Source organism: Coenobita brevimanus, chromosome 57 (genome assembly GCF_032717465.1).
Source record: "Coenobita brevimanus isolate Jiangsu-jjx chromosome 57, ASM3271746v2, whole genome shotgun sequence".
Classification (NCBI taxonomy): Eukaryota; Metazoa; Arthropoda; class Malacostraca; order Decapoda; family Coenobitidae; genus Coenobita; species Coenobita brevimanus.
Window position 1 is genome coordinate 19,044,830 of NC_137010.1, and position 23,059 is coordinate 19,067,888.

Below are 23,059 nucleotides of genomic sequence, written 5' to 3' on the forward strand. Positions count from 1 at the left end.
CATGATTTTTTTTTTTTTCAGGAAATATCTTGTAAACTCGTTGCCTTGAAAATGCTAAGAGGTAATAGTTTTGAAAGGAAGCCAATAAAAAGTTCATTCGAGCAACAATAAATAATACGAGCACAATCCAGGCTACCACCTTAACACCCACACCTGGAAAAAGCTGAAAAAAAAAAGTTTTAATATCAACAACGGGATGTATCAAGACCATAAACATAGATTACCTGCAGCAAGAAACAAAAGTACTACCAATCAAGGACAACATGAACACGATAGACACACAATTCATTCCTTCAAAACAGGGTCCATCCTACCAATGTAACTTTACCTTTCACCATCCCACACCACAAAGAAAGAAAAAATTAACAACGTCCCAACACCATACAGTCTACCTCAACAACAACATGTCTCCTTCACCCAACACTACCTGTACACCCCACAGACCCATACACCAATACAGCCACCATCGCCATCAACCTTCATCCAAAACACAAGCCATCTATCCCTCAGACACTGTCCTTCCCAGCGAGACATGAGTGCACCTCACCATCCCCTCTTCAGTACCATCACAAAATAAAGTAAGAAACAGTTCGCTCACTCCAGTACATTCCCCACACCACAGTACACTCACTCACCTCATGCTCCTCACTATCACAACAGAGACAACCATTCCGCACAACCTCAACAGAAGATCCATGGAAGCGCCCGACTGAAGTGGCCGCCTTCCTGTACTTAACAGGGTTCACATCCAGATAAACAGGGACCGACAACATCAGCAACAACAACAATAATGACGACGACGACGACAACTGGCTTCATCTTGCACTTGGTGGAAGGAGTATAAACAAATCTATCTGTGTCTATCCATTGGCATGTTTTTAACTGTCTGCCGCCTACCAGTGTCTGCTGGGTATTCACAGCCAAATCAATCTGTATCGTACGATTTATCATCTAATTACTTGCCTACATATGCAATTATCATTACGTTTGTCTGTTTATCCTGCTACCTACTTAACATCAGTTTGTGGAGAATGCCAACCTGTCTATTGAACCAGCTATCTATCTGGCATTTAAAAGAAGCTAAATCCATCTATTTACGTACGTATTGTCCACTCATCTTTCTGTCAGCCAAATTATACCTCCAAGCCCGAAGCCACATCCTGCCGTGGGTTCTCTGGCATTATTAACACCTTACTCAGTAACAACCAATCCACCAACAGTACCGTTCTCCCTCTTATACGCTCCTAACCGGAAGACGGATCCATAGAAACGAAAAGATATGTAACGATAGAGAAACGTAGAGAGAGACAAGCAGCCAGATATATCGTGAACATGAACACATACACATGCACACACAGACATATGCACTGTATATCATAAAGACACTAGCATTATTTCTTCCCTCTCTCGCCTTCACACACACACACACACACACACACACACAGCCCCCCACCGTGTACAATTTGTCGCCTGCTGGTTTGTGGACCATAAACCACACACATACGTACACAGTCACACACACACACACAGACACACACACACACACACATACACACAGACACAGACACACACACACACACACACACACACACACACACACACACACACACACACACACACACAGGGACTACCTCTGAAAGAGAGAGAGAGAGAGAGAGAGAGAGAGAGAGAGAGAGAGATGAAAGGTCGAGAAAAGAAAAAAAGACTGACAATGAGAGAAATAGACACATGGAAGGGGAGAGAGGAGAAAAAAAATGAAGTTAACACAAGCTGAGAGAAAGATATAATAAACAGAAGGAATGGAGGAGAAAACGGGAGGGAAGGGAGGGAAGAAGGGACGATGGGAGGAAGAGGCGGGAGGACGAAAAGGAAAGGATGGGAGGAAGGGGAGAGAGAAAAGGAAAGTGTTGGTAAAATGGGAAGAAAGAAGAAACAGGAGAGAGGCAATGTGAAGGGGATTGGGAAAGAAGAGAGAAAGGGAGAGGAAGAAAAGGGGGAGGAGAAAGGCATGAGCAGATGCTGAGAGAGAGAGCAGAAGGAAGAGGAGGAAGAGGTAGAAGGAGAGAAAGGAGTGAAAGGAGGGTAAAAAGAGAGAGAAATGGAGAAGAAGGGGGTAACGGAATGGGAAAGGCTAGGTATAAATGGAGGTGGGGAAGGAGAGGAGGAAGAGGAGAAAGAAGAGAATGGAGTGCGGAAAGGAGGAATGGGATAAGAGAAAGGAGAAAGACCTAGAGAACAGTAAGACGAGAGAGATGATGGACGGAAAGGAAGAGAGGAGAAACGAATGGAGGAAGAAGAAGAGGAGAGGAGAGGGAATGACAGGGAGGAGCAGTGAGGAGGGGGAGGGGGTGGTAGGCAGGAGTAACAATCAGATCAATTCACAGGTGGTCACGACTACACACACCCACACCCACACACACACACACATACACATGCACAAATACTGTACGTATACTGACAGATATACATACTGATACACATACTGGTATACACCAATACACACCCACATACATAAACACATACGTACATACATACTACATACACACAAATATTAATTCATACATCGTATAAATGCATCAATACTGTACATATACACAAATGCAATGCAAGCACCCTCTACTGAACCACTGAGAGAGAGAGAGAGAGAGAGAGAGAGAGAGAGTCGTCATGTCTCCCCGTGGCTTCCATTATCTCTCCACTGTCGTCTTTGTGCCTGCATTATCACTCCCTCTCTGCTTATCATCTCTCAACAGGTGGTCTTTCTTTCCCTTCAGTCAATCTTCTTGTCTTTATTCTCTCTCTCTCTCTCTCTCTCTCTCTCTCTCTCTCTCTCTCTCTCTCTCCACATATTAATATCGCAAACCCACCTTCAGACAGCAGCAGCTTCTTTATTAAATCACTCCACTACTTCTTTTACCTTCATCCTCGCTACCGCCACGCCCTCCTCGTAGTGAAGGGGTTAAGGAGCATGGCATCCCCCTCATCCCGCCTATATCTAAACCCTCTAAGTATATACACTGTCTATTATATAAATCGCGATGTGTGTAATCTTATATGTTGTAGGTGGGATGTGATAGGCCAGGGTATAGGCATGATGGCGGGGTTTGTTAATCGCTTGGCATGAGAGATGAGGGAGGTGTGGAAATGGTGAGAGAGAGAGAGAGAGAGAGAGAGAGAATATGCTTGCGTTTACGATTACGTACTTACAAGGAATAAAAATAGTGTGATTACTTTTCCCTACCAAAGGGTTACTGTACCTATCACTTGAATTCTTAAAAAAAAAAAAAAAAAAAAAAATATTTGATCTATGTACTGATCCTGTCTTTGAATTATAAAAACGTGAATAAATAAATAAATATAGATAGACAGATATAAATATATATACCACTGTGGCACATCTTATTAGTAGAATTTTTTTTGTCATGTCCATTGAAACACTTGTATCCCCATTATAAGAATGGTTACGATTTGTGCGTGGAACTCTTTATATAATTACGCAGAGCAGTTAGTACAGAATCCATACCAACCCTACAAAATGGACTGGGAAACAGACTAATAATTACGCCAAGTTTTGCTGCATAATACCACAACCTCGCGACACCAAGCATGCACCGTAGTTACAGATATGCTTCATTTCAACTCGATGAAAGGATGGTTACGAATCCATACGTTTTTCCACTCTCAGGGTCCCATCACTATATGCCTATTATCGTTTGACGTTTGAAATAAAATACTAGAGTTCTCCCAATCATAAGAGAGGCAGTGTCCATTAAAGATACATAAATGAACAGAAAACTAATGCAGTATTTAAAGCAATTATGGAAAAAAAAAAAGCATATTTATAATAAGCTGCTAAATAATAACAGGTGAACTTAAACTGGATATAGCATGAATATTAGTTTGCCAAAAAATGTTTGATAAAACTGGTTCACGACATTTTTTATAGGATGGTAAAGGACATGAAGGGGAAAATAAATAAACAAATAAATGGACACCAATATACTATTAAATTAACGAAAGACTCACTGCAATCATCAAAGACAAGGATATCACAATTATTTCAATGACACAAGCAAATCGGAGTGGACGGTATATAATAACAATCTACCTGACCAAATATGCGCCTCGTCGTGCAGAGTTTTTGTGTGACGCTGAAGGCCATGAAAAGGATACCAGTGTGTGGACAGCTGAACCCCTTCAGTGCGGTGACTCCTGGAATTATATGTTCTTGCCGCCACCACATACCTCAGTCAACTTACAATTGACGTTTGGCTATAAATGGGCTGAAACAAACCTCTTTAACCCTTCAGTACGATTATTTTTACTTTTGTTTTGCATTCTCTCTCTCTCTCTCTCTCTCTCTCTCTCTCTCTCTCATATACCGTATATACCGATATATATATATATAGTATATCCCATTGGAGCCAAGTGTTCCGAATATTGGACAGAAATGGGATTTTTCAAGTCTTTATAAAGTAGGGAACCCCCGGGTAGGGATCTATGAGCTTCGCGACTACAAGCCGATAGGCGGAGGGCGGTACGCTTAGTACCCTCCTAGTGCGATGCCTCGCCCAGCACCCGTGGAATGGGTTAAATATAGATATATTTATAGATAGATATTATATATATATATATATATATATATATATATATATATATATATATATATATATATATATATATATATATATATCGTTTTTTTCCACTCTCATCTTAAATATCAGGACCAACTGCCTAGCCCCGGGCTCCTACGCTCCTCATGGGGCAACGTGAGATTGGATATATATATATATATATATATATATATATATATTGCTGCTGCAGCAGTTTGTTTCAACTTTATTTTACACCACTTGTACTGAAGGAATTAATAAAGGTTACATCCAACACCTTCAGTTCTACGAGTCTTTCATTAACTGAATAATTTAGTTTGGCGTTACCTACAATAAAACAAAAGACGCCATGGCAGTGAACAGGCTACAGGGAATAAAAAGAATTCCAGTGCTGACAACCTGATGCAGGGTTCATAACAAGCGTACAAAAGCAAGGACACACTCGGTATCTGAGTAACAACAGGAAATGAGACTGAGCACATCATGATAATCTGGTTTGCCAAATAAGATGCAAGTAACTCGTCCTCGTAAAAGGGTTTTTGTGTGTAGCTAATCAGACGCCTTGTGGTCTAGCAGTCCAAGGTGCTACTCGGTGTGAAGGTCAGACAATTTTCTTCACTTCAGTAAAGGCTTTTCGAACAGGAGGGGTTGGAAAAAGCTTTCATTGTCCATTTCACCATCTGTCGTCTGCCCTGATGTGAAAATAATACTCTGTAGGCGACACAACAACATTTATACTAAGTCCTCTGGCTGAAGGGATTGATTAAATTATTTCACTGCAATCACAAACAAAGGGCATGGGCGTTTAGTACACTGGAAAAAAAAAATATATATATATATATAAGAATAAAAAAGAGCCCTAATTAGGCAATCAAGTTTCACATGAACTGGTCATGATGGCTTTTATAGGACCTTATTGGACAGGAGTTAATAGCAGCCACGAAAATGGAAAGGAATTTTAAGTATAAAGTAAATTCACAGACAAGAAAGAAGTATTAAGAGAACGAAGAGAATTAAACCAGTAGGGCAGGTGGAACAGGACTAATTATACAGCCCTGATGCTAATTGGGGATGGGCATGAAAGGCATTCCTGAAGCAAACACACAACTGCAGAAATCATATCAAACCAAAAACAGGCAAAGCCATATTACAGTACGAGAACTTCACAAATAAAAGAAAATTCACAGTGGACAGAAAAAATGCCTCGCCTACCAAATAAGTCTGAAATAACTCATCATGAAGGACATCTATAATTAATTTAGGAACTGGCAAGAAAAAATTACCAGCTAATTTACAGTCACAAAGAGGCAAGAAAATCATTAAGGCCAAAATCACCATCGTCATCCCAACTCTATTACGAACATTATAAACAAGATGGGAACGATCCTGGAGAATACAAAATAAAAACACAAACTAAGAAAAAAACAAAACCAGAAAAAATAAGAACACAGACTTAGGAAAAAACACAAGCAGAAAAAATACAAACAGAAACTTAGGAAACAAAATCATATTCTTTAGTAAAAATTGGACATTTTCATTCACTCAACAGTGGTCAAGCCTCTGAATTTCTCACCACCACCACACAGGAGTAACCATTCACACTTACGCCCTTATCTAACTCACCTGCACTTACAACACCTGTGAGATACTGCAGTTCCCTTGATCACCAGGCAAAAAAAAAAAAAAAAAAAAAAAAAAAAAAAAAAAAAAGAGGTGCAACCCTTGTCATATGCATCGCCAAATACATTCATGCATCCAATATATCTTTTTCAGTTATTCTGCTTCTTCAACGTATATGCATCGCTTTTTCACACACTCACATCCAAACAAAGCAATCTTATTCTTGAACCGCCTCGCCAAAACTAAAGAAAGAAAGAAAAAAAAAAAGGTTCACAAATGTTACGCACGTTTTATGGTGGCGTAAAAACAACACACAAAAAAACAAAATCTATCTGCAAACCAGGGCCACGTCCAGAGTTGTTTACTTTATATGTCGGTCCCGGAAATGGCGACAGGTGACAAAGGTAGGTAATTAGGAGTGGACAGGTGAGTTTTACCTGGCCGGAGGTTGAGGAGGGGAGGGTGGGATTTTTTTTTTTTTCTTTTTTAGGGAGGGGCAGGGTCGGAAGGAGAAGGAGAGGGAGAGGGAGAAGGATGGGAATAAGGAAGGGAAGAAGGAAGGCGTATGTTATTGATTTATTCATGTTTTTCTTTTTTCTTTTATTTATTTATTTATTTTTGTGGGAAGCAGGGTGGAACAGAGTGGCGGGAGACAGAGGCAGAGTGCGGGGTGGAAAGAGGTGCGATAGAAGTAAGGTGCGATGGGATTTTTTCTTAGGTAGATGTGGAAGTGTGTGTGTGTGTGTGTGTGTGTGTGTGTGTGTGTGTGTGTGTGTGTGTGTGTGTGTGTGTGTGTGTGTGTGTGTGTGTGTGTGTGTGTGTGTGTGTGTGTGTGTGTGTGTGTTTTCTTTACAGGGAGGAAGTGGAGGACTGGGCGAGGAGATAATAATTGTTTTTTAGACGGTGGGGCAAGTTTTTTTTTTTTGGGGGGGGAGGAGGCGGGGGGGATACGGGGAGCGGGAAGATAAAGAGTTGTGTGGGTGGATGGATGGGATGGCATGGGATGGAGCGAAGGGATGAGATGGGATAGGGGGTTGGCTGAGGGAAGAATCGTGGGGTAGGGGGTGGGAAGCGGGTGTGTCGTGTGGAGACAAGAGATGAAGTAAGGAGGGCAGGGGATAGGCTGACGGGAGAAGCGGTAGGGCATGGAAGTGGGATGGGAGGGATAGGGAGGGGAAGAGTGGATGTAGAAGGGGGAAGTGGGAATGGGGAAGGACCTAGCACCTTAAGTTCAATCATGTCATTCTTATTCCTGCCAACTTCAGACGAACTTACTTAACTTTAAAAAAAAAATACGTTGCGAAGAAGTTAATGGAAACAGCTTCTTGCCCCGTTAATCCGCATGAATAAACTGGTCTGGAGGTCGCACGAATAAATTAAATACATCATCGGAGTGAATGGTTAAATCTCCTTAGGGAAGGTGGAATGGTGAAGGAAAAGATAGACTGAGACAGAGACAGACAGAAGGAGACCCAGATAAGAGGGTGGAGGGTGGGACAGGAGAGAGAAGATGAGGGGTTAGGTGGTAGAGGATGTGAAAATGGGGTTGGAGGGTGGAGGTGGATGAAACACGGGGGGGTGGAGGGTGTGCATTGGGTGGGGGATGGTGTGGAGGAAAAAAGTGACAGCGAAGATAGGGGTGAGAAGATGAGGGTTTGGATGCAAGGGAATGGCACGATGGGGAGGACAGGGAAGACGATGGGGAGGGGAGAGAGTAGGAGGCAAAGGAGTGCAGAGACGAGGAGAAGAGAGATGAATGGTTGGAAAAGAGAGTAGGTGTGGAACAGGAAAAGTGAAAGGGAAAGTTGGAGGGGTTAGTGTGGAAAGGGAATGGACAGGGAGAAGAATGGATGAAAGAGGATGTGAAGAGGATGGAAGAGGACTGAGAAGAAAAAGAAGGCAGGGTGTGGTGTGGGGAAAAAAAAAAAAGAGTGAGTGCGTGTGTTGTTTGTGATGGAGGGGAGGGGAGGGGAGGAGAGGGGAGGGAAGGGGATGAGAAGGGAGGGGAGGGGAGGGAGGAGGGAGAAGATGGAGGAGAAGGGCTGAAAATAAGGTGTTGTGTGGGTGACAGTAAGGTGAAAATTGGGTGCGTGAAATTGTAGTGTGTGTGTGTGTGTGTGTGTGTGTGTGTGTGTGTGTGTGTGTGTGTGTGTGTGTGTGTGTGTGTGTGTGTGTGTGTGTGTGTGTGTGTGTGTGTGTGTGTGTGTGTGTGTGTGTGTGTGTGTGTGTGTGTGTGTGTGTGTGTGTGTGTGTGTGTGTGTGTGTGTGTGTGTGGGCACACGCTTAAGTAGTTGCAGCTTGCTAAGTAAATTAATCCCACTTGTCTTCTTCCAAAGTCTACTACACTATCTAACTATACAGCATATATATATAGATAGATAGACAGACAGACAGACAGATAGATAGACATAGATATAGATAGATAGATAGATTGATATAGATATATATACCTGTATATGTACGTATCATTCAGCTTCCCACCTATCCTTTCCAGCCTCACAAATTTGTCACCACACTACATCATTCTAACAGTTCCTCCCTTCCTCTCTATTTATCTATCTAACTATCTATCCAGCTGTTATCATTGCTTCATTGCCAAGGAAATCTGTATCATATCACACAGTTTTTCCAGTGTTCAGCAGCAAACTGTTCATGGCACTTGTGCTATGAGTTCCATTGCCTTATAATCAGAATAATGAGTCAGATTTGTGCTCATTTTTGTGTACACACCCCATATGTAAACAGATTAATGACATCAAATTGACCACCTATCCATCAATCTATCTGTCTATCTATCTATCTACCCATCCATCTATCCAATCTATCCATCTATCTATCCATCCATCTACCTATCAACCCATCCATCTATCCAATCTATCCATCCATCTACGTATCTATCTGTTCATCCGCCTGCGTAGCTGTCTATCTGTCCATCCATCTACTTATCTCTATATCTATATATCTATCTACCCATCCATCCATCTATCTATCCATCTATCCATCCATGCCCCTCACAAGGCCAGCCTCTATAATCACTGCACTAGGCCTACGCACTGCACCCAACACTACAATAACTTAGAGAACAAGAAAATGAATGATAGCCACTGGAAAAAAAATACATATAGGTCGAAAGGTTACCGCTGAGATTATTATCATTATAGCCAGGGAAATTATAGGCTTGGGAATGGTTTTTGAGGCTGGCGGTATAATTACGTGAATAATCTGGTATAAGGCCTTGTTGGCACTGTTTTCCTGCCCCTCTCTCTCTCTCTCTCTCTCTCTCTCTCTCTCTCTCTCTCTCTCTCTCCCATTTCTACCTGTTTCCATGGCTTTCATATTAGTTGATTCTTGCAATAACGTATAACTCTCATCATCAACATCAATATCATCATCATCATCATCACCACCACAGTTATAAATGATGCTGACAGGATCCATACACAGGAGAAAAAAATGCATGAAAATAGAACTATCATCGTCATACCCACCTTCATTCCTTCAAGCACGCGCCTCTTCAATGCAATGACGCTTTCTACAATCTTCCTACGGACAATCAATTCCCACAATGCAACACCCAACTCACTCTAGACAACTCTAACTTGGACTGACGTTACTCGGGACAAAATGCATACCATGCAGAGGAAAGACAAACATGCAAACTATTGGAAAAAAATCAATATGGAAAATAACAGAAGCGAACGAAAATTAAAACACAGAGGAAGCAAATGACAAAGAAAAATATGGAAGAAGAAGAAGATTAAGGGTATTATGAAGGAAAATACAATAAGGATTTTAAAATTTATGAGAATATAAAAAAAAAGGCAGAAAATATGGAGGAAAAAAGCAAAAAATAGCACGTGAAAAGAAAATGTAGAAGACGGAAACAAAGCCTATAAAAGATAATATAATAACACAGAAGTACTGAGAAAAATCCAGCACAATGAAAAAATTATCTGAGTAATATCAAGTCAAAATTGAAACCAAAGACTAACATACATCATATATATATATATATATATATATATATATATATATATATACAGAGAGAGAGAGAGAGAGAGAAGGTAATAAAGATGCTCGAATGGAAATTAAGCAAAAGGCAGTAAACCTGCCAATAAATATGTGCGATAAAGCGACACCTCCTCCCTGCCAATATATCCAACTGGGTGATCACCGGGGTGTAAAAAGCAGGGGGTCAGAGAGAGAGAGAGAGAGAGAATACAAACGAGAAATCCCCCAACCAACACTGACCAATTAAATGGATTAGATAAAGCCATTCAGATAAACATTGTGAAAAAGATGCTGCAAGAATCCAATGGAAAAAAAATAATAATACTTGCCAGTAAGAGAGAAAAAAGTAAAAATGTGAGAAATTCATTCACAATAAAACAAAGGTGAAAGTAAGGTAAATATAAGTTAGGACACACACACACACACACACACACACACACACACACACACATACACACATACACACACAAGCCATGAAGAGGTAGACCGAGAAGATGGTAGAAGCTAGCCACTAAGACGGTATCTGTATGTAATAAAGCCAGTGAAATAAAGAATAAATGCAAAATAATAAGTTAGCAATTAATAAACATATAAATAACAAACAAGAGCCACTCATCAATAAATAAAGATATGAGAAAATAAAGTCGATTACCATATAACTCCCCCCCTAAAAAAAAAATAAAATAAGCCGAAAAACAAAGCAGCGAGGAAAGCCAATGGGATCTCTAAAAATGAGGAAAATAATGCTGTGAGAAAATAAAGCCAGCAGACAAATCAATAAATACGAACAATAAGGCTGCGAGAAATGCAAGTCAATGGGAAAATAAAGGACAAAAAAGGCGACAGGTTAGTAAACAAATAAACGTGATAAAGGCGATCGAAAAAAATAAAGGAGAGAGAAAATAAAGTCATAGGCAAGTCAATAATGATAATGGGGTAAAAGCGATGGAGGAATAAAGAGTGTAGAAAATAAATACTAACCAAATAAACACAATAAATGAAACGCCACCAACAGACAGATGGAAAAGTAAAGCAGTGATTCAGTAAAGTCGACAGGTGAGTTAATAAATACATGAGACACAAGCACTCGAAAAATAAAGGAGTGTGAAACTGGAGAAATACGATGCAAAAATAAAGTCCATAAGGCAATAAGAAAACAAGTGGGATCAATATAAACTATAGGAAGACATATAGAAAAATAAAGCAGTGAGGAAATAAAGTCAAGAAATAGATGGAAGAAACGCCATCCAAAAATAAAGGGCCTAAAAAAAACAAAAGTCAATAGGTGGGTCAGTAACATAAAAGCCATCGAAAAATAAAGGGACGATAAAATAAAGCGAATAGGTGAATCAATAGGTAAGATAAAAACAACAGAACAATAAATACAGGATAAAGTCAAATAAACAAGAAAACAAGCGAAAAAGCAATGGAAAAACAAAGGTGTGATAAAGTCAACAGAGACGTCAATTAATAAGACATATGAACAATGGATTAACAGAGACAGAATAAAGAGAAAATCAATAAATAAAGGGATAAAAACACAATGGAAAAGTAAAGGAGTGATAAAGTCAATAGGGGAATCAATGAATAAGCGATGAAAACAATAGATTAACAGAGACAATAAACAGAAAGTCAATAAAAGGGATAAAAACAATGGGAAATTAATGGAGCGATAAAATAGAGTCAATAGGTGAGTCAATAAATAAATGAGATAAAAGCAGCCCTCCCCAGGCCAGCAGGTAGATCACCGGCGTGCAAAAAGCCGGTGTGGGAGGCTGGCAAGGTCGTGTGGCAACGGTACAGTGACGGCTACCTACCTGCCCGCCTCCCTCACTGTACCGACTGACTGCACGGTACTGTGAGGGGAGGGAGAGTGGGGATTGGCTGGACTTCACGGTACTGTGAGGAGAGGGAGAGTGGGGACTGGCTTGTAAGGGGACAGTGAAGGTAAGGATGGAATAAGGGACTATAGGAGTGGAATGAGGGGCTGTAGTTGAGAATGGATGAACGGCTGCAAATGAGGACCAGGGGATGGAATGAAGGGTTGCATTTGAGGATGGAATGAAGAGCTGAGGGTGGAATGCGAGGCTGCTGTTATGGATGGCATGAGGGACTTAAGGTAATGAAGGACAGCAGGTAATGAAGCAACGATGAATTACAGATGAGGACAGCACGAAAAAGTAATGAAGGATGGTGTGGACGTGGGTGAACGTTTATGGAGGGCAGTACCTGGCTCGCTCGGGGATGGCAGTACTGTACTTTGATCAGTCCTGGCATGCAATGAATGACTGCACAAGAAGGAAAAACTTTTATGAGCACAAAAAGGGAACCACGGACTTGGAACCCGGAAATCGTCCCCAGCAATAGAAATGGAATGATAAAGAATCCATATCAAGTTCCATTCACTTACAAAAGCGTGTACACAGAGGGGAAGACAGGAGAAACTATTACAGAGCTGACCATTTCTTTGCATTAAGGACTGAGAATACAATTTACCTTTCGCCTCAGACAATTACTCGGAAAAATGGATGAATATATGTGCGTGGACAGACGAATGCAACATGCCAACCTTGAAGGGCGAGACATGCCAGGAGAATTCATAAGAGATATTAATGCAACACTGCAGCGAATGGATGAACGGCTGCAACTGAGGACCACGGGATGGAATGAAGGGCTGCATTTGAGGATGGAATGAAGAGCTGAGGGTGGAATGCGAGGCATCGTGGCATCTTTTCATAGGCGATTTATTTGTTTATTATATAGCCTTAATATCGACATAGTTTGCATCAGTAACATTAAAGAGGAGACTGACGTGTGCAGAATAAATTGCCAGGGATGAGATTTTACTGAGAATAAATCGCCAAGGAAGAGATTTTACTAAGTCTCTAAAACCACGTATAATATTAGCCAGAGACTGAAGGGGTTAGTCAGAAAGGTACGTGTTGATAGGACGCCTGGAATGGAATGGAGGAAAGCATTTGAGGAAGGATTCAGTGGAGGGGTATATGGCCGCGGATGGCTTGGAATGGCACACTGGAAAGGAGATATGTGTAATAATGAGTAACATGCTGGAAGATGAGGCAGGGTGGAATGGACACGCTGGAAGAGTATATGCTGGAAGGTGGTCAGGGATGGAATGAAAGCTGGAGGCTAAAAAAAAAAAAATGAAGAACATGCTAGAAAATAAATAAAAACCAAAAATGAAGAAAAATAATAAGAATGTGACTTTGGGTGAAAATGATCAGATGGAATGGTATATACGGTAGAGTTACTTGGGATATAATGAAGAATGGCAGGCAAAAGGAAACTATAAAATGAAAAAAAAAAATGTTAGAGAGTGTATTAGGAAGGAGTTGCTAAGCAGGAAAAGTCTATGGAGGAGAGTGACTTGGGATGGGGTAAAGGACTGCGGTAGAGCCTGGGTGTATATTTAAGAAAGGCTGGCGACATTTTTTTATAAGTTCATTAATTAAGTTGACTGCCTATAAATGCCAAGAATTAGTGAGATAGGATAATACTTACGACAAATTGGCTTCTCTCTCTCTCTCTCTCTCTCTCTCTCTCTCTCTCTCTCTCTCTCTCTCTCTCCGATAATGAGATAATCCCCAGTCCTCAGTCAAAAAGCTAAGTAGTTCGTCGCTCCAACCACAATCACTGAATGGTGGTAGTTCTGAATTGTGGTAGTTGTGGTAGCAGTTGCGACAGTGGATGTAGTGGTTGTGGTGATCATACTACTAGTGGTGGTAACTGTGGTAGTGGTGGCTGTGGTGGTGGTAGCAGTAGCAGTTATAGGTGGTAGCAGTAGCAGTTATAGAGATGGTAGTTATAGTGGTAATTTTAGTAGTTTCGTTGTGATGGTGATGGTGGAGGCCGTGGTGTTGGCTGCGGTGATGGTAATTGTGGTGGGTGATGGTAGTTGAGGTTGTTGCTGATTTTGCGGGTGGTGGTAGCAATATAAATACTACTACCACCATCACCATTACCATACCAATCACAACAACTGCCTCCACCATCACAACATCCACTACTAACACCATCACTACCACAAGTGCACCTACCGCCAAACTTTACCGCTATCGTAACACCACCACAACTACCACTACATCACCACTACCACCACCATCACAACTAACACAGGCATCACAACCACCACCACAATTACCACAATCATTTCTACTACAACCATCATAACCATCATCATCCCCACAACAATTACCACAACCATCACTGTCACCACCACAACTATCATCATCACCAACCCCCCCAATACCCCAACCATCAAGGCCACTACCACAACTATCACAACCACAACTTTCACAACTACAATTATCAAAACTATAACTAAAACACACACACACACACACACACACACACACACACACACACACACACACACACACACACACATACAGACGCAACCTCCCACAAACAATTTTTTTACGTGCGAGTTAACAAGGCGGTGAGAGGGCAATAGGTAAGTGATGAACGGCAGTAAAACCCGGGACTGAGGCGGGTCTCGTTGTGATAAATGATAAGTTATGAATAGGGGTGTTTTTGTAAAGGGTTAGTTATGTTTGTTAGTGATCCTCGAGAGGTTAACAGGATGCTGGCCAGGTAACAATCGGCTTTATTTAACGATACGTGAACTGATAGATAGGGAGGCGGGTGGGCAGGTAGAGCTAGATAGATAGATAGATACAAAGACAGACAGACAGACAAAAATACACAAATAGAAAGCTAGATAGATTGACAGACAGACAGACAGATAGATAGACTGACAGACGGGTAGATGAACAGATATACACGTATCCAGATAAACAGGCGAACAAACATTAGTTACAGGCTATAGATGACCTTTTATCCAAATAACGTACTTTCTGTTTTATTCTGGCTGGCTTGTGAGAGAGCCTTCTGACAGGGGAGGTCAGAAACAGTTAACCCTGCGATCAAAGAACGTCCTGTCAATTCATTCTTACTACCTCCAGGAGATTTCATTTGCCTTATAAGAAAATACTCTGACTAAGAGTAATTACAGAAAACTCTACTTGACCTCATCCGACCCAACCCAACCTAACCTAACCTAACCTAATCTTACCTAACCCCCACTGAACCTCCTTCTACGCGACCACATCAAAGCTAACCTCTCCAATCCATCCTAAACCAACCAAACCTACCCTAACCCAACCCAACGCCACTGAACCCTGCACAACACAACCCAACCTCTCCAACCCCTCCTAATCTAACTTACCCTAACCTACCCTAACCCAAACCAACCCCACTGAATTTATCCTACCCAACCCAAGCCCTCCACCCCCTCTTAATGCCGCTTAATCAACAGCCACTTCACAGCACATCTCACAGCATCGTATACACTGCAATACATCGGGCTTTACTGTGGTTTTATGGTGATGGGCATGTTTATTACTCTCTCTCTCTCTCTCTCTCTCTCTCTCTCTCTCTCTCTCTCTCTCTCATACAATAAACTCTCACCCCCTCTTAGGGTACCGTAATACCAATGCAGTAAGTACCACATACAATAACAATCCACACCAGTTACACAACACACAATACCACACCACACCACACCACCACGCTATACTATACCGCACAACACAACACCATACAGTACCATACACACCAGTACATCACACCACACCACATCACACTGCAGCATACCATACCACACTAAACCACACCACAACACACATCGCACCAGATTTTCAAACGCAGTGTATCAAGGTATCTCGAATTTAACTAATCTTGATACTTTGGAAAGGGTGATATATAAAGGCCTTCAGATTTTTGGCTCCGTTTTGCGCACACACACACACACACACACACACACACACACACACACACACACACACACACACACACACACACACAAGCACCATATTATAACTTCACACCAGCAAAGCACAAACAGGATATGAAACCGTGTCAGGGATGATTCACAAGAACATGACCTTCACACACACACACACACACACACACACACACACACACACACACACACACACACACACACACACACACACACACACACACACACACACACACACACACACACACAGGAACAACTCAACGCTAACACACAAACACCTTCACAAGCAACACTACCTGAACACCCCCTCCCCTCCTACACACAAGAAAGATGCTAAATTGTGTCATGGTCAAAGCAACACACACACACACACACACACACACACACACACACACACCTACTCCACCAAGCTCCCTCAGACACTTTCCCCGATATGCATACCTATACTTACCTTAAACGCTCTCTCTCTCTCTCTCTCTCTCTCTCTCTCTCTCTCTCACACACACACACACACACACACACACACACACACACACGCACACACACACACACGTCATCACCACACGCGACATATCAGCCCATCTCTACGCACAAAAACAGCAAATTTTCAACCTTGATTCACTCTGCCTCTCACATACAGATCTTGATATTCTTGGAGCCCCTGCGAAATTTATTGGAAGGGTGTCTTGGTCGTGTAGATGGAGGCGTGTGGTTGTGGGTTCGATCCCTGGTGCTGCCGTGGAGCTTTTGAAGACGTGATGCGGGAATGATGATGTGGACCGATTTTGTTGAACACTTCGATGACACCTGTTTTTTGTGTTGGTTTTCCCTTTTCCTGTTTCTGGATCCTACCCATAACATGTATATAATCATCATCATCAGCATCATCATTATTATTATTATTATTACTATCACGGCAAGGACGACGATGATGATGAATTTCGATAACACCATTGCTCTTCCCTTCGGACCATCAGCACGATAAAAATACAACCCCGCTAGCAACATCACATCAGTCCTGAGTCTCATATCCGTAACAGTACAGACGGTGGGTATTAGTGCTCAGATGAAGACATGTGGGTGAAGCTGGGGATAAGCCCTCTGATGGCGTGTGTGTTTGGCCACTAATCCTCACCAAACAACCATACCTCAGCCCGAAATCCAGCGTGTTTAGGAGGCTACTCGGCGACTTATATAGTGAATTACACCTTGATTTTCGCTCTCTGACACGTGCGCACACCTGACCGTCTACTGGGATGCACACACACACACACACACACACACACACACACACACACACACACACACACACACACACACACACACACACACGCACACATACATTCATACATACGGACCGACAGAAGGACAGACAGACAGACACACAGATAGATAGACATAGACAAGTATACAGAGATAAGTTGATAATTACAGGTATGTGTATGTATGTATGTATATACAGTAGGTAGGTAGGTAGGTAGGTAGGTAGGTAAGCAGGTACAAGTAGGTAGGGAGATAAAACAGACAGACAGATAAGCTGGTAAATGGACAGACAGTTAATTAATTAGAATAAAAGGTATAGATAAACAGCCCCATTTACCTGTCTACATAATTATCTTTCTGTACGTTCCTCTCTCTCTCTCTCTCTCTCTCTCTCTCTCTCTCTCTCTCTCTCTCTCATATATAGATAAACAGCCCCATTTACCTGTCTACATAATTATCTTTCTGTACGTTCCTCTCTCTCTCTCTCTCTCTCTCTCTCTCTCTCTCATATATAGATAAACAGTCCCATTTACCTGTCTACATAATTATCTTTCTGTACGTTCCTCTCTCTCTCTCTCTCTCTCTCTCTCTCTCTCTCATATATAGATAAACAGCCCCATTTACCTGTCTACATATCTTTCTATACGTTCCTCTCTCTCTCTCTCTCTCTCTCTCTCTCATATAGATAAACAGCCCCATTTACCTGTCTACCTATCTGTCTATACGTTCCTGTCTCTCTCTCTCTCTCTCTCTCTCTCTCTCTCTCTCTCTCTCTCTCTCTCTCTGTACCCACCACAAACAGATAAATCCAATGCTTAAATACCACTGCTTGTTCTTACCTTCACTGTCTAGGCGTCTTTTTCCTTACCCTCAATGTTTTTGCTTTCCCCTCCATAATTACCCGGCTAATAACTCTGCTAATGAGTGAGCGGGAGGTGATTAAGGAAGACGGTTGAGGGCTGGGGTTTTTACGTCTAAATGGGTTAGTGGGTCAGTGGGTGATTGAGGGTGCGTGTGTGTGGGGGGGGGGTTAAGATGTGTGGTGTGTTGGGTTTGGGTATGTTTGGGTGACTGCTTGTTTATTTGTGTGTGTGTGTGTGTGTGTGTGAGAGAGAGAGAGAGAGAGAGAGAGAGAGAGAGAGAGAGAGAAAGAGAGTGAGAGAGAGAGAGAGAGAGAATCCATTACCTCACAATAATATGCATGGCTTTATGTCTGTGTGAGAGAGAGAAAGAAAGAGCTCAATATATATATACGTCTGATAACCCTGGATGTAAGTATGTGTGAGTGTGTGTACATGTCTCTTAAAATTATTCGTGTGTGCGTGTACGACTCACTTTATTACAGGCCTAATAAGATAAGCACTAATCTGCATACTAAACGAATTCTATTTATCACGATTATTAGTCAACAGGAAATTTAAGTTTATATACAAGAGGTCTAAAGGATTTTAAGTGGATGTACATTGTAAAGGACTGTTTGTATATCTATTATTTTTCTAACTACTTCCCGATCTATCTATCTATCTATCCGTTAACCTTTCTACCTAGCTGAATCAGTCTATCAGTCTAAATCTGCGTATATCTATCGGTCCACATATCTGTCTATCTCTGCACATTATCTACCTATCTATCTATCTATTATAAACCACTATGTATCAAATGACCTCTCTCTCTCCCCCTCTCTCTCTCTCTCTCTCTCTCTCTCTCTCTCTCTCTCTCTCTCTCGCAAAAAGGTGGAGGATCAAATTACCAGCTTATTGCCCCACTGACCGTATTTCCCAGTAACCTTGAGAGAGAGAGAGAGAGAGAGAGAGAGAGAGAGAGAGAGAGAGAGAATTATTTAGTTCCACATGCCAACAAAAACTACGGGAAAACAGGTTTCAACTTTGCCTAAAACCCATCGTATTTCAGAGAGAGAGAGAGAGAGAGAGAGAGAGACAGACAGACAGACAGACAGACAGACAGAGACAGAACCAGAGAGAGAGAAACATCCTCCTCCACTACCTCCACTCTCAAAAGCATTCATATGGTCAGGGAAAAAACATGAGGTGGGGAAAAAACGGAAGATTTTTTATTTGCAATTTCCCCTCCAAAAAAACTTGTTCCTAAACTTTTTCACAACATTTTTCTCAACGTAGCCACAAAAAAAAAGGAAAAAAAAAAAAAAAAAAATATCCGTACTTGCGGCCAATTATGTTTTGCTTGATCCTGCAGATGATTAAATTTAACTCATCACTATTTTCTTCATCACTAGGACGCAGTTTGTATTTTCATGTGGTTAGCCCCGAACGATTCATCTTCTGAGACAAGGATTCGTATTCCCGCCGGTTAAAGAAGTTCCCTGGCACCTCTTCCTTACCGATTTATTTTACGATATGGCTGGTTAATATCAGTTTGTATTTATGAGGAGTATGGTGGTATCTGAATGAATTAAATGACACAGAAGAGAATTGTAAGGAGTAATAAGCAAAGTAAATCGCTTAGGGAGAGGTATTAGGGAGCTTCCTTAACAGACGGTAACACGGGCCAAGGTGCCTCCAGGTAAAGGGTAAGGATTAATGGCTGTTTTCTAAGACGGTACAAGTGGCTTTGTAGCATCTTAGACTTGCTATACACATTCTCTCCTCTGCTACCTTTTTCATTTCTTAGATCTTATTTACATATTTCTAGTATGAACAAGGACTACCCCCCAAGCCACTCACACGTCCCTAGAAGCCTAAACCCCCCTAACCCAACCTAACCTAAGCCTAACCCTCCCTAACTTAATCTATCCTGAGTGAGCAGTTTTGATTAAGGTGGTGAGGGCACGATGGCGACCTCTGATAAAAGGGAAAGGGTGTGAGTGTAAATCAGAGAGGTGATGCCCCGTAACCCACTCATTAATTGACTTACGGACGATGGTGTGAGAGAGAGAGAGAGAGAGAGAGAGAGAGAGAGTGTGTGTGTGTGTGTGTGTGTGTGTGTGTGTGTGTGTGTGTGTGTGTGTGTGTGTGTGTGTGTGTGTGTGTGTGTGTGTGTGTGTGTGTGTGTGTGTGTGTGTGTGTGTGTGTGTGTGTGTGTGTGTGTTCAGGCTCCCCAAACACTCACTATTTTTATGACAGAATACTTGACTACATCACATTAACACTCCATCACAGCCACACCGCCACTCCGTGCTCACTACTGGCGAGGGGGTAGCAGTCAGCACCCACATGACACGTACTGTCCTATATCCTCATCAACACCTCAACCAAACTCTCAGGAAAAATACACGACAGGCGAATCAACAGCAAACCTTTTGAGTACCAGAAGGCTTAGGGTGGCAATCACAGTGGCATAAAAGGCCTCGTTATACTTGTTCCTTAGCGATTTATTTTACTCTATGACACATTAACACCTTGTATGCTATATGCGTCGTTTTACTATCGACGTGGATTGCATCAAGAACACACAAAAATACTCTGAGATATCATGCGGGGAGTAAATCGATAAAGAAGAGGTGTTACGTGACCTCCAACGCCTCTTACAATACGACCCTGATTAGAAGCCAGGTAGTGTAGTGGTTCAACTAGTCAACGTTCAACCCTCCGACTGCAACACTCCCCTTCAGCTAAATAGAATCGTTTGGTTTTAATCTGAACGTGGATCAGTCAATATGAAAGGGTTAATCGCAGTAGTTTTTAACCCTCATACTGACAATACATTTCTCGGCTGGATAACGTCGTCCTGGTGTTGCTTCATTAAAATATCCAGACCGCAACACAGCACTCAAAGGGCGCAACGTTCTAACTTACGGTACGTGATGTGTCTACGCACGGTCTGCAGGGGTAAAGCTAAAAGAAATCTGCTGACAGGGTGAAAACTAAAAGAAAATATAAAAGCACCACATGAACTTTCGACTATGGGTCTGTTTTGAAGCAGGTAAAAGGATGCTACTGATTTGGTGAAAGCTTAAAATAATAATAATAACAACAACAACAACAACAACAACCATAATAATAATAATAATAATAATAATAATAATAATAATAATAAATAATAATAATAATAATAATAATAATAATAATAATAATAATAACAATGATAATAAATATGAACTTCTGACTCGGTGTGTATTAAAACAGGTAAGAGACAACTACTGACGAATAAAAGAAAAAATAAAGCATGTGAACTTCCGAGTCGCGGACTGACAGAAAAGGAAAAAAAAAAAAATGAAGGACGTTTCTACTCACAGTCTGGTTTGAAGGGTCGAGGTAGCGGAGACCAAAGTAGGCGGTCTCCATGAGGTTGAGGTGACTGAACACGGTCTCCAGTAGGTCCTGCCCTGTGGTGGTGTCCTGCGGGAGAGAAAGAACGGGAGGACACGTTAGAGATGGAAGGACAAATGGTTCTCTCTCTCTCTCTCTCTCTCTCTCTCTCTCTCTCCAACAAAAACAACAAAAGGGTACATTAGGATATGGAGGGAGATATGACTCAATCTCTCTCGTTGGTTTTGTCTAGTTATGTACAGAGAAGGTTAACTTAGTCTTGATTTGTCCTTCAGAGAGAGAGATGGAAGGAGGGGGGGTAGGCGTGAGAAAACTCCCTGAAGGCCACAGAGAGCGACAAACAAGCAAGGTAGGGGCGTGAGAGGTAGGGTGACGAGGGGATAAGGAGGAACGCATTAGGTAGACGAGATGAGGGAGTTGGGGAGAGAAGAAGACAGGGGAGAAGGGGGAGAGGTGGGGGGTTAATGGGGTTGTTTGGAGTAGTCAGTTCAGGCTGTCTGATTCGGCTGGCTAGGTTTGATTGATCGGAATTGGTCTAGGTTTGACTGATCGGAATTGGTCTAGGTTTGACTGAAATGGGCTGGTTAGGTTGGGCTGGGTTGTGTTAGATTTAGGTTAGGCTGGGTTAGGCTATACTCTGCTGGGATACGTTAGGTTGAGTCAGTGTAGAACCAATCGTCTTGGTTTAGTTCACATTAGGGGGAAGTTTCTACACGCCAGCACGTCGGGATGGGGGAGCAGAGAAGAGACTGGACAGACAAAGGAGAAGAACAAGAAAGAATGAAAGGCAGGCAGAGTAGAAAGCACGTGGGGGTGAGCGATGTGCAGAGGCTGTAATGATGGTAATGATGTGTGATACTAGGGAAGGCGGTGGGGTGGGAAGGGCTGTTGCGGGAGGTAGTGGGAAGGAGGTAGGGGTATGAAGGAGAAAACGGTGGCTTAGTAAGGTAGGTGGTAAGAAGTTGACGGTGGGGAAGAGTTAATAAAATGCAAATGAATTAGTGGGGAAGGAAGTGTGGCCTGGATAAGGGGAGCGGAACACAATGCGGGTGTACTCAAGGGTGGCGGAATACGTAATGGGAAGGGAAAGAGGTACAAGTGAGGGTGATAAGCGAGGTGAGAAAAGCAAATGGGGAGGTGAAGGCTGGGGTGGGAGGGGGAAGAACTGTGAGTGGGGAAAAGTAACGGGGAAGGGAAGTGGTGGGTAGGGGAGGGAGGGTGGACGGCGGGGAGGGAGAATTACAGATGTACAGACACCTTTCACTTCTCCTAGACTTATAATACTCCCAAACTACCGACTCTGGAAATATTTAGAGTGTCCATTCCTGTGCTAGCGTAGTCACCTCCAATCACGCCAAGAGATGCTTCAACACACTAGACGCAGCTCAGTGTTTTAGGTGGTTAAGATATTTCACAGCTTCTCTCCCTCAGCGATCTAATTTGCATATTACACTTCCATACTACCTTGTACGTCACTGAGG

The 23,059-nt window shown here is 42.1% G+C and overlaps 1 protein-coding gene across 1 annotated transcript in view; it reads right to left on the reverse strand.

Moving 5' to 3' along the window:
* Positions 1-23,059, reverse strand: part of LOC145401919 (uncharacterized) — a 492,294-nt gene that overhangs the window by 214,810 nt on the left and 254,425 nt on the right. Inside the window, exon 2 of the mRNA XM_080274025.1 lies at positions 21,543-21,647. Coding sequence (XP_080130151.1) covers positions 21,543-21,647 — 105 coding nt within the window. The remainder of the gene's footprint in view (positions 1-21,542; positions 21,648-23,059) is intronic.